General features: G+C 34.5%; 2 protein-coding genes across 2 annotated transcripts; one reads left to right on the top strand and one right to left on the bottom strand.

The window, feature by feature from the left end:
* Positions 1 to 1,033: 1,033 nt before the first annotated feature.
* LOC147500431 (putative F-box only protein 10) lies at positions 1,034 to 1,777 on the bottom strand. The gene has a single exon (XM_086563643.1). It carries the CDS (start codon positions 1,775 to 1,777, stop codon positions 1,034 to 1,036), a length of 744 nt encoding a protein of 247 aa, XP_086419769.1.
* Positions 1,778 to 8,390: 6,613 nt separating this feature from the next.
* On the top strand, positions 8,391 to 13,082 carry LOC147500430 (Inosine triphosphate pyrophosphatase family protein). Its single transcript, XM_086562066.1, has 9 exons — positions 8,391 to 8,452; positions 8,581 to 8,958; positions 9,776 to 9,944; positions 10,036 to 10,100; positions 10,174 to 10,247; positions 11,154 to 11,185; positions 11,266 to 11,378; positions 12,560 to 12,636; positions 12,722 to 13,082. The coding sequence occupies exons 3-9, from the start codon at positions 9,803 to 9,805 to the stop codon at positions 12,852 to 12,854; spliced, it is 636 nt and encodes a 211-aa protein (XP_086418192.1). The 5' UTR covers positions 8,391 to 8,452; positions 8,581 to 8,958; positions 9,776 to 9,802; the 3' UTR covers positions 12,855 to 13,082.
* Positions 13,083 to 13,177: the final 95 nt, after the last annotated feature.

The following is a 13,177-nucleotide window of genomic DNA, read 5'->3' as shown; positions in this document are numbered from 1 at the left end:
TTTTCATGTTCTTACTAATTGCTTCATCACAAAACTTCCAAACTTGAGCATGATGCTCTTGACACATTAACAGCAACACTATACAGATCCATCTATATATGTAAATTTCTTTTTCATGCTTAAGCTCTGTACCAATACTCACAATTACAACAAAACTTCTAGAAAACGGTAGACCAAACAGTGGCCCGCAGGTACCCCTCTGAATACAGAATACATGTAGTAATGAGATTGAAATTATTAAGAGAAAAAAGCATGGCCACACAAAATAATACTATAGAAAAGATGGTCGATCATGTTGTAACAATCTTAGAGTGATTACTTGTAAATTTTGATATCATGTGAGAGCTTAATAATAACAGCAATGGTGTAAACACTCTGTTTATTGAATGAGATAGTAGCAGCTATAAATACAAGCTAGTGAAGTAAAACTAACACCACTAAATCAGGAACTACTAAGCCACTCCTCAATGCATGACCATAACAATAGCAACTACCTAGACTCAATCAATAACTAAACAAACTCAATAGACAACTCAATGGACATAAGCTTTTGGCACATGCTTAAGTGCATAAGCATAGGCTTATTCTAACTTCTTAAATCCTAACAAATTTGTCAGAACTCAATTTGTAATACTGAAGCTAAGCACAACAAACCAACAACTACATGCCTTTCTGCCCTTTCATTTCCATCTGACAAGACTATTAAAGTGTGGTACATAATCTATACACAGCTCTGTAATCCAGCCTACGGATGCAATATGCCTCAGTTTCCCGCTCTTCAACTCATACAAGAACAACTGATTTTGATTTATTATGAAAAGATTCAGGCTGTCCTCATAACTACTACGGCAGCTGTATCTCTTAGCGACAATGCAGGTATAATCGTTCAAGAAGCTCTCAAGGAAAGCTGGTTTATTCGGCAAGGATTGAAGATTAGTGCTATAACATATGGCCCACTGACTGTTAACTTTGTCCAGTAAAACATATATATCTAACTGATCATTTGAGACACTGGTCAGGCACAGATATCCATTCACTCTGCGGATAACTGGTGGCAGAGTTTCGTTATGCTTGGCGGAATTTTGATGTTCCTGAATTCCTCTGTTGCAACATCAATCGAATTAACATAGTACAAGCGCTGTATATTCTCATTTAGACTGTCCATGTATCTTGAGAACCAACACAGCTCTTTCTCTACCAAAACCGGATTCGATCGTAGTACTGGAAACGGGTCCTCTATTGTTCTAACCTCTTTCCAAAGATTCTCACCTTGTGTTAACACCAAACATACTTTCTTTTCACTAGCTATTCCAAACACTTTATATTTTCGTATAGAATCGTCATAAGCCAAAGCCCACTGATGACATTTATACTGTGTTGGAGAAAGAGTGTTACATTCCCGAGTAACAGGATTATAGATATACAAACGAGGAAAATCGTCTCTGTCTTGAAGGAGGGTTAAGCCATTACAAGAATGGATCAAGTACACCTTATTATGTAGGCTTGCTGGAAATTGAAATATCTTCGATGGTAAATCATTCTCTTGCATGTCTATAGAGATGTAATCATATATATCTTCCCTACCTTCACTACTGTGGTAGCGACAAGTTGTTAAGATAATCTCTGGGTGAGAACGAGCTAGGTGGGCATTCACAAAATTGAGGTTGGAGATTAAGGAGTGCCAAAGCTTGCATACAGTCTTGATTCTAATGAGGTCCCTTGCATGAACTCTTAACAGAATCTGTGATATTACTTCTTCAGGAAAATAAGTAGCCATTGTACGTGATCAAGGTTTACAAAGCAGTAAAAATAGAAGTTAAGAACGTACCTTAGAACTTCAACTCTACCTTTGGAAGAACTTTGCATTGACCCAAACTCTTTTATCTCTTCTAAATAATGAGAGGGCTAATGGCAGAAATAAGCATTAGAGTCCGAGTTGGAAAGTACTAGCACATCATGGTTGTCTATGGAAAGTAGGAAACCGAAAACCATAGAGTCCTAATAATGTGCAATTTGCACAGTTGTACTAGTCATACAATACTATCACAGATAGATTCTTTCCCTTCTTTTTTCTTTCGATGACACATGATTTCCATTGTTTTTTTCATTAAGTGGATCCTTTCTCCGAGCACAAACAATGTGAAAGATTAAGTAACACCACCTTGAACATATACAGTCATGAATTTGGTGAGATCAGTTGTTGGAATACTGATTTCGTTATTAGGTTATTAGTATCGTTATGATTATTTCGTCAGGAAGGTTAAACTTTAATGCATTGAGATGGATTATGGATGGTTAGGGAGAGATAAAAAAATATATGAATAGTTGTCTAATTATGGCCGAGATGAAGGTGTTGATCTTCCAGTCATTAGTGATTTACTGATTTAGTGTGCAGGGTGCACATATTCAGGAATTCAATTTGGGGCGGGCTGGATGAGCCATGGGTTGTCACTCTGTCAGCTGCGTAAACTTCACCAGAAGTTTCTTTTTTTTCCAGGATAAGAACTTCACCGGAAGTAAATTGGCTTAAATGTGTTCTCTTTCCCGGAGCCATCATCTATGAATTTAAGGATATACACGTATAAACATACCGAAAATGCTTTCTTCATCATAAAAATCTGAGGCTCAATGTATTTAAAACCCTGATCATAACAAAGGGTAAAACACATAATAGAACTTAAGTTGGTGAAAGGGAACCATTAGTTGCTTCCCTGAAATGCATCAGAATAGCCCCTCATAAACACAATTGCTTAAAACATGTTTAGATGTAGGAATGTAGGATATACAAAAGGCAGGTTTCACTGCTAATGCACAATTCTATAAACGGCCAAAACACAAGCCCGATGCTGTAGTATAATCTGATCAGTACTGAAGTCTATGAATCGAAAACTGTACCTCTACTCCTCCAAACTTTATCTATATTAGAAGTAAAGCTAATGAGAAGGTGCACCAGATCATTTTACAAGAACCATAAAGGGCTTTAGACACGCATACTAACCAAGTAACCAATTCCCTCTACAACAATACCTACTAAAACATATTCACTGGAAATTATAACACCACCAACGTAATACCATAAACAATATATACAGCTCTTTATTGATGGAACCATGAAGAGAAATTAACCCTCAAATAGAATGTAGGCCATGTAGCACAGCGCCAGAAAACAGTTTACATATAGAAGAGGTGTTTATAACTCAATGGCATGTTTCCAACTCCAAATAGCCTCCGTAACAACAAAATAGAACAGCAATAAAGCTAGCAATTAACTCGCATAACATATAGTTGTCAAAAGCATTGACTACTGGAAAAACTCTTCTTAACCCATGCCAGGATGCACATAACAAAAATGAAATTTCCCCGGCCTCTTAACAATATCCCAGTGTAAGTCCCTTAAAAACATCATACACATCAAAATTACTAGTGATTTGTTGGCGCTTAAAAGTTGAGGTTAAGTTTTGGACCACCTGATGCACCATATATCAGAAGAGTATTCCTTGGGAAAATAGAATGCAGATGGATGGAAGCAGGCAATGGGATCTCTATAGCATGTCGTAATTTCGTCTGCCCTGCAGGAAGTTAACTTCTGTGCAAACAAAATGGCAAATCATGGGGTCAGACATGGTCCTAATGTCTGTGAGTCTCAGAACACCGAGACTGAAAATTCTTGCATATCTACAACAAAATTCTCACTCTTCCTATTTGCATAAAATCAAGTGGATACGCCTTTTCTTTCTAAAAAAACACAAACACAAACACAAACATATTACATATTTACACTATATGATATCCGGGTCTTTAATACCCTTCCCAATATTGATTAGGCAATTTAAAATCTCCTTATTTACTTAATTTAGAAACACCTCCTTCACTAAATTTAGAATAAACCCCACTTTTATTAATATAATTTGAAAAAGGTTTCTTTTTTATTAATAATTTAAAAACACCTCTCTAATATCACTTAAATTAAATAATTACTCCTATTTCCCACATTGAAATTAAAACAAGCCCTGATTTTATTATTGATAATTTAAAAGAAACTCCCTAATATCACTTAAATAATATAATTATCTCCTATTTTGTTTAAAATAAATAAATAGATGAGTCTCTCCTATATAAGTACAATTACTATTTACAATTAGAATCCAAAGAAACCATGCTAACTATCGATCTGGAGAGACGGGTTTCAAGACTTAAAAAAAATGATGCGTAGCAATGTTTGCATACTTGTGGGTCTATTATAGTTGCGCGTGGGGGTGGTCACACCCCCTGATATTAGAAAAACTCCATCACCACATAACTAATTGCCTATAAAAATTACACCGCAATTATTTTAGCAAATTTCCATAACTCACCCTCAATTTTTTTACAACTATAGTGAGAATATAATAAAAAAAAAATAGTATGAAAAAAAAAACTAATAAAAAACATTTCAATAAACCAACTTCTCTTTTTGCCCTTACAAAATTATCATTTATCATTTATTTTGAGTCCAAAATCATTAAAGATAGACAAATATATTTTTGAATGTTTGATGAGTTAATGAGAGTAAAACAAATAGCCAAAGGCCAAAAGCCCAACTGGTCAGTTTGTATAATTCTAATCACCCATAATAACCCCCTAAGCTCTCCCTCATTTCTTTAACTCTAAATTCTTAAATAAGTGTTAGATTTCAACCCAAAAAATAAAATAAAAAACAAATTCAGAAAAGATTTGGGACGCAACTTGTTGCACGCTTGTATTTACATAACCAAACATCTCAATCAGAGTACGTAATACTATAAATCTAATAGAAAAAAACGGTATATACCTCAATATGGTGATTTAAGGATTTTTTCACTTGTATAGAAAACACAAGTGAAAAAAATGTTGGTAAAATAAAGAAAACAAAGAAACAACGTTAAGAAGAAAGAAGTAGAGAAAGAATACATACAGTCAAGCTTAAGAGAATGAAAGGGTATAGAGTGACCAAGAATAGCTTTCACTTCTTCAAGTTTTTTAGCATGTCCTGTTACAAATGTCACTGGTCGTTTCAACACTAATCCTCCTCTTGTCACTACACCTGCCATTGCTTTCTTTCTTTCTTCACTTCTTTCCTGTTTTTTTTTCGAAAACTTTTTTTATAAACATCTACGGGCTCTATTCTGGGCCGGAAACCCACTAGATACGATTCATATGTTTTTTCACTCCAAAGAAAGCAGTAGCCAAGGGCATATGCCCGGGATCTATTAAATATTTTGTATGCTGAAAAGGCTTTACAAAATGTCTCACACAAATTTTTGAATCAGAATATATTAAATCACTCAAACTCTCCAAAGAGATTCCATATACGTGGGATGGTAGACTACTAGAAAAAATTATCTTTCATGTTAGAGTGACATATAGGAGAGAAAAAAAAACTAACTCTCATATTAAAGTGCCACATAAGAAAGAGAAAATCCTCCATTAGAGGTCTCTGCTTTAGCATATAGATAGTAGATATAAAGCATGTGAGAATCCAACATGTGCTGAAATTAATAATGCTTGTAGTCAGTTAAAGCTTACCAATCATATTGAGGTATATATCATTTTTTTCTATTAGATTTATAGTATTACGTACTCTGATTGAGATGTTTGGTTATGTAAATACAAGCGTGCAATAAGTTGCGCCCCAAATCTTTTCTGAATTTGTTTTTTTGTTTTTTGTTTTTTTTTTTGGGTTGAGGTCTAACGCTTATTTAAGAATTTAGAGTTAAAGAAATGAGGGAGAGCTTACGGGGTTGTTATGGGTGATTAGAATTATACAAACTGACCAGTTGGGCTTTTGGCCTTTGGCTATTTGTTTTACTCTCATTAACTCATCAAACATTCAAAAATACATTTGTCTATCTTTAATGGTTTTAGACTCAAAATAAATGATAAATGATAATTTTGTAAGGGCAAAAAGAGAAGTTGGTTTATTGAAATGTTTTTTATTAGTCTTATTTTCATACTATTTTTTTTTAATATATTCTCACTATAGTTGTAAAAAAAATTGAGGGTGAGTTATGAAAATTTGCTAAAATATATAATTGCGGTGTAATTTTTATTGGCAATTAGTTATGTGGTGATGGAGTTTTTCTAATATCAAAGGGTGTGACCGCCTCCACGCGTACCCTTATATCCATCTATGTCCATAAGGAGGATCAAAACTACATCTCAACCTTGTTCGAGTGTTAAACGAGTAAGAAACTATCTCAAACGAACAGGTCAATTTTTCATGTGTACTTAATGTCAAAGTCAGACTATTTACATATATAATCAGGAAAAAAATCCGTGGGTGTACGGTCACATATGGTGAATAAGTCCTCAAATGATAATAGATCTCTCCGAAATCATTGGAATCAACAACATAATCAGATGGTAGAACTATAATAGACCCACAAGTATGCAAACATTGCTACGCATCAGTTTTTTTAAGTCTTGAAACCCGTCTCTCCAGATCGATAGTTAGCATGATTTATTTGGATTCTAATTGTAAATAGTAATTGTAATTATATAGGAGAGACTCATCTATTTATTTTTTTTAAACAAAATGGGAGATAATTATATTATTTAAGTGATATTAGGGAGTTTCTTTTAAATTATCAATAATAAAATTAGGGCTTGTTTTAATTTCAATGTGGGAAACAGGAGTAATTATTTAATTTAAGTGACATTAGAGAGGTGTTTTTTAATTATTAATAAAAAAGAAACCTTTTTCAAATTATATTAATAAAAGTGGGGTTTATTCTAAATTTAGTGAAGGAGGTGTTTCTAAATTAAGTAAATAAAGAGATCTTAAATTGCCTAATCAATATTGGGAAGGGTATTAAAGACGGGATATAGTGTAAATATGTAATGTGTTTGTGTTTGTGTTTGTGTTTTTTAGAAAGAAAAGGCGTATCCACGTGATTTTATGCAAATAGGAAGAGTGAGAATTTTGTTGTAGATATGCAAGAATTTTCAGTCTCGGTGTTCTGAGACTCACAGACATTAGGACCATGTCTGACCCCATGATTTGCCATTTTGTTTGCACAGAAGTTAACTTCCCTGTAGGGTAGATGAAATTACGACATGCTATAGAGATCCCATTGCCTGCTTCCATCCATCTGCATTCTATTTTCCCAAGGAATACTCTTCTGATATATGGTGCATCAGGTGGTCCAAAACTTAACCTCAACTTTTAAGCGCCAACAAATCACTAGTAATTTTGATGTGTAAGGGACTTACACTGGGATATTGTTAAGAGGCCGGGGAAATTTCATTTTTGTTATGTGCATCCTGTGCATGGGTTAAGAAGAGTTTTTCCACTAGTGGATGCTTTTGACAACTATATGTTATGCGAGTTAATTGCTAGCTTTATATGCTGTTCTATTTTGTTGTTATGGAGGTTCTTTGGAGTTGGAAACATGCCACTGAGTTATAAACACCTCTTCTATATGTAAACTGTTTTCTGGCGCCGTGCTACATGGCCTACATTCTATTTGAGGGTTAATTTCTCTTCATGGTTCCATCAATAAAGAGCTGTATATATTGTTTATGGTATTACGTTGGTGGTGTTATAATTTCCAGTGAATATGTTTTAGTAGGTATTGTTGTGGAGGGAATTGGTTACTTGGTTAGTATGCGTGTGTAAAGTCCTTTATGGTTCTTGTAAAATGATCTGGTGCACCTTCTCATTATCTTTACTTCTAATATAGATAAAGTTTGGAGGAGTAGAGGTACAGTTTTCGATTCATAGACTTCAGTACTGATCAGATTATACTGCAGCATCGGGCTTGTGTTTTGGCCGTTTATAGAATTGACAAAATAATCATAACGATACTAATAACCTAATAACGTAACGAGTATTCCAACAACGGATCTCACCAAATTCATGACTGTATATGTTCAAGGTGGTGTTACTTAATCTTTCACATTGTTTGTGCTCGGAGAAAGGATCCACTTAATGATAAAAAAAATGGAAATCATGTGTCATCGAAAGAAAAAAGAAGGGAAAGAATCTATCTGTGATAGTATTGTATGACTAGTGATGGTTTTCGGTTTCCTACTTTCCATAGACAACCATGATGTGCTAGTACTTTCCAACTCGGACTCTAATGCTTATTTCTGCCATTAGCCCTCTCATTATTTAGAAGAGATAAAAGAGTTTGGGTCAATGCAAAGTTCTTCCAAAGGTAGAGTTGAAGTTCTAAGGTATATGCACTTAAGCATGTGCCAAAAGCTTATGTCCATTGAGTTGTCTATTGAGTTTGTTTAGTTACTGACTGAGTCTAGGTAGTTGCTATTGTTATGGTCATGCATTGAGGAGTGGCTTAGTAGTTCCTGATTTAGTGGTGTTAGTTTTACTTCACTAGCTTATATTTATAGCTGCTACTATCTCATTCAATAAACAGAGTGTTTACACCATTGCTGTTATTATTAAGCTCTCACAGGATATCAAAATTTACAAGCAATCACTCTAAGATTGTTACAACATGATCGACCATCTTTTCTATAGTATTATTTTGTGTGGCCATGCTTTTTTCTCTTAATAATTTCATTCTCATTACTACATGTCTACATGTATTCTGTATTCAGAGGGGAACCTGCGGGCCACTGTTTGGTCTACCGTTTTCTAGAAGTTTTGTTGTAATTGTGAGTATTGGTACAGAGCTTAAGCATGAAAAAGAAATTTACATATATAGATGGATCTGTATAGTGTTGCTGTTAATGTGTCAAGAGCATCATGCTCAAGTTTGGAAGTTTTGTGATGAAGCAATTAGTTCTCCTGTTTTCATATTTTGCGTTAGAAGCAATTAGCAAGTACTATTTCAAGTCCAACTCAAATACTTATTCCAATTTAAACTCAAGAGTATTCTGAATTCTCTCATTCTTCTAGAAGAAGCAAATTCATATATTAAAGACCAAGTGTTGGAAGCCAACAAATTCGAACAATCCCAATTAGTTTCTTAAAGGGTACGTTCTTAACTTCTTAATATATGAATACTGATCACAATGGATGCTTATTATTTTCCTGAAGAAGCGATCACAGAGATTCTGTTCAGTGTTCCTGCTAAAACTAAGGATCTCATCAGACTATATATAGAGAGTAAAATAAGGATAGAGAGTAAAATCTTTTGTATATATACATAGGGAATTAATGATAGAGAGTAAAATATGCTGAGCGTTAATGATTTACCATTGAATCACCATAAATCTAAGAAAACTATTATACAAGCTAGATCGAGTTTAAGATAATTCCATTTGAAAATTACGGATTAATATCCTAAACCACAAAGTGAAGAGACTATCTCAATTTGATCCTTTAGTTTCCAAATATTTATGCACCATAATCGCTGCTTATTAACGTATTTCGGTTTATTCTCAATAAAAATATATTATGATTCGAAAATTTACCGCTAAATCAACATAAATCTAAGAAAACTATTATACAAGCTAGATTGAATTTAAGATAATTATATTTGGAAATTATGGATTAATATCCTAAACCACAAAGTGAAGAGGCAATCTCAATTTGATCTCTTAGTTTAAGTACTTATGCACTATAATCGCTGCTTATTAACGTATTTCGATTTATTTTCAATAAAAATATATTCTGATTCGAAAATTTGTGTGATACATTTTGTAAAACCTTTTCAGCATACAAAATATTTAATAGATTCCCGGCGTATGCCCTGTTTTCTTTGGAGTGAAAAAACATTTGATCTAGTGGGTATCCGGCCCAGAATAGAGCCCGTAGATGTTTATAAAAAAAGTTATCGAAAAAAAACAGGAAAGAAGTGAAGAACGAAAGAAAGCAATGGCGGGTGTGGGTGTGGTGACAAGAGGAGGATTAGTGTTGAAACGACCAGTGACATTTGTAACAGGAAATGCTAAAAAACTTGAAGAAGTGAAAGCTATTCTTGGTCACTCTATACCCTTTCATTCTCTTAAGCTTGACTGTATGTATTCTTTCTCTACTTCTTTCTTCTTAACGTTGTTTCTTTGTTTTCTTTACTTACCAACATTTTTTCACTTGTGTTTTCTATACAGTGCCAGAACTACAAGGAGAACCTGAAGAAATTTCCAAAGAAAAGGCTAGATTAGCTTCTCTTCAGGTATCCATTGTGTGAATTTTCATGAAGTTTTTTAAAGATGGGTTTTTTAATATTGTTTTGTTGGTTATGGAAGGTAAATGGACCAGTGCTGGTTGAAGATACTTGCCTTTGTTTTAATGCTCTTAAAGGCCTACCTGGACCTTATATGTAAGTTCTCTTTGCATCTTCTACAGAATTTTTAAGGTGAATTGATCAATTTATGTGATTATGTTTGTTAGCAAGGGGGATATATAAGAAAGAGCTTACATATTTCTACATGTTAGCTTCAACTTTGCTTTGACTATTTAGCAATGGGCATTGATTGCAATTGGAAAAGTGTCTTTCCAAAGGCAAGAACTGCTTACATGCAATGTGTACTTTGTATTGGTTAATTAGACTGACACTAGCCCAGCACCGAAGTTCTTACCTTGTGTTCTGAATACAAAAATACTAGGCACTCTCTTGATATGCTTCCTGAATTTTGTCTTTGTGTTTTGTTGATCGGTATAATTGTATAACATCTTGTATGTTATTGCATAGTGCTTTCATGGAACTTTAGACATCTTGAGGGCTTTTATTTTACATGGACAATTTGTACATAAATTAAAGGAGAAAGGAGAAATTGTACTATCCATGCCTCTGAACTCTGAAGTTCTTTGGTTTACAATAAGAATATATAAGAAGTTTTGTCTTAAGTTGGATATGGTGGAAACTTATTTCAAGGCTCACGTTTAAGCTTGGCATCAATGTATGTTTTTGATTTCCATATGTCTCTTGAAGAAAGCACTACAAAGTTCTGACTTCTTTATGTTTGCTTAAAGTATTTACGGTATTATCTAAGTTTCTGGGACTGCATTGTATAAATTAGAATGGAATGTTTGGAAATAGATAGCAAAGAGTCGGCTAATTCTTAATAAACTGACAAATCCTTAAAACTTACAACTTTCTCTATCACTTTGACTGTTAAAGTTTTTCCTTCCATGTGTTGTTTTGCTATATTACCTTAGCCGTGCTAATGTTTTTGTTTCTCTGTCCCTGATGGCAACTATTCAACTCAAACATGAAATCAACCAGCAAGTGGTTTCTGCAGAAAATTGGTCATGAAGGTTGTTTCTCTTACTTTTTCTTGTTTTTTGTATCCTCTTTTTTATTGAGCATATATTCTTACTGCAGTGTTCATTTGCAGGTCTTAATAACTTACTATTGGCATATGAGGATAAGTCAGCTTATGCTTTATGCGTATTTTCTCTTGCCCTGGGGCCAGACGTGGAACCTGTAACCTTTCTTGGGAAGACTCCGGTATGATGTCTGATATGTTTTGTTTTCCTCATAACATCAGAAAGTTATTTGATATTCATGATCCCATCCAGATTTATATTATCTATTTAAATTTTTGATAACATCTCATTGGAAATTATTACAATGTTAAAAGACAAACGACTTTCAAGGTGAAAATATATAGCTCATTTCAATTGGTCAGTAGCCTACTCGTTGAAGTCTACGGATGTTGGGTCCCAGGTCTTGGGTTCAAGTGTTCAACTCACACCCTCACCAGGAAAAGGGGATTCAAGGGGTTTAGCGGTCAAGGCTCTATGAATCTTATAGTTGAACGCCACACACTTTCAAATCTTTAGAAAATTATTTTCATAAGAAGTCGGACTGTTGCAACTTGCAAATAGTGAAATGTTGCTTAATAGATCTCAAAAGCGATGTGACTGTAGTATTTTCGTATAGAGCTTTTTTATTGGAATAATATATTTATGAGTCAATGCCTGTACTAGGGTTGCTCAATCTTCCATGAGAGTTGGAGAGGCATGTACCCGACAAACATCTAAACTCATTTTCCGACAAATCCTACAGAGTATAGACGTCCAAAGTTGTCTGAGTATCGACGCAAAGACAGTCTTCTGATGAGGAGAGTTTTTGGTTACGTAGAATGTAGTGACAATTGAATTGGTGGAAAACACTTTCGGGGATCATAAGAGCTAATTGAAACAATTAGTTTATTCTTCACATGCTTAAACATAAGGAGATCCTATTTGTAAACGGAAGGCTTGGAAGGACCGATTCAACTAGGATTATGATGGAACAGTGCAATCACCAAATTCACAGTGCTCTTCTATTGAAAATCATTCTCCAAACGATAGCAATATATAGCTCATTTACTTCCCTCTTCCCTTTAAGCGAAGACCTGATCATCCTTAAAGACATTCAGGAAGGCATTAGTGTTGTGATTCAAGTGGTATCGATGTTATGTTCTCAGCCACCTCATTGGGCCCTTTTAGTAGGGGCATCCTTAGAACTCTTAGTATTCATGTGTGAAACCATTCGCTGGGGATTCAAACTACATTTGCTGTTGTGTTTGCATTATTGAGAAGTAAAATTTTGTATTACCTTATATTCTCTATGAAAAGCATGTATAGTAAGATGATTGGCCTTTAAACAAATGATTCTGACTCCATTTGTGGTGGGCATCTCAGGGAAAGATAGTGCTTCCAAGGGGACCAAATGATTTTGGATGGGATCCCATCTTTCAACCCGACGGTTATGAGCAAACGTAATTTCTTCTTCCCCCCTATTATTACTTATCTTATGGTCAATCATAAGTTTTACTTGACGTATATTGTTGTTTGGTGTTACAGTTACGCCGAAATGCCCAAGGAAGAAAAGAACAAGATTTCTCATCGGTCCAAGGCTCTTGCCATGGTGAAATCCCACTTTGTGGAGGTTGGTTATACATTCCAAACAGACCCATCTTCCTCAGAAGATAACTAGTTCTATCTAGAAGATATACATTGCCATTAGCAGAGAGAAAGCTGAAACAGTGTTACAAGTGATTCCAGACTGTTTCAAGTTTTTATTTGAACAATTAGCGTCTTTCTGAATGTGATTGCACACTTCTTTTTTGTAAGCATGTGTTAAATTTTTTGAAGACAAATGTGTTATTGTAACATCATTTTGTTTACTTCCTGATTTTCAGAAACAAGAGAGCAGTGTTTCTCACTTTCTCATGTACAAATGCCTGCAATATTATTGGGCTCAACGAACTTGGTGTTCGTATTGGGCCGGGTAGTCCTGATAGGCCGACCGAACTGAAA

Source organism: Coptis chinensis, chromosome 5, assembly GCF_015680905.1.
Source record: "Coptis chinensis isolate HL-2020 chromosome 5, ASM1568090v1, whole genome shotgun sequence".
NCBI lineage: Eukaryota > Viridiplantae > Streptophyta > Magnoliopsida > Ranunculales > Ranunculaceae > Coptis > Coptis chinensis.
Note: the sequence above shows the minus strand (reverse complement) of the source record. Positions and strands in the feature narration are given on the sequence as shown.

What these genes read in the sequence shown, in the direction of transcription:
- LOC147500431 (XM_086563643.1), bottom strand. Translation starts at nt 1,777, where the DNA reads ATGGCTACTTATTTTCCTGAAGAAGTAATATCACAGATTCTGTTAAGA.
- LOC147500430 (XM_086562066.1), top strand. Translation starts at nt 9,803, where the DNA reads ATGGCGGGTGTGGGTGTGGTGACAAGAGGAGGATTAGTGTTGAAACGA. An exon ending in CTAGATTAGCTTCTCTTCAG is followed by an intron (nt 10,101 to 10,173) that starts GTATCCATTGTG and finishes TGGTTATGGAAG; the next exon opens with GTAAATGGACCAGTGCTGGT. An exon ending in GCAGAAAATTGGTCATGAAG is followed by an intron (nt 11,186 to 11,265) that starts GTTGTTTCTCTT and finishes GTTCATTTGCAG; the next exon opens with GTCTTAATAACTTACTATTG.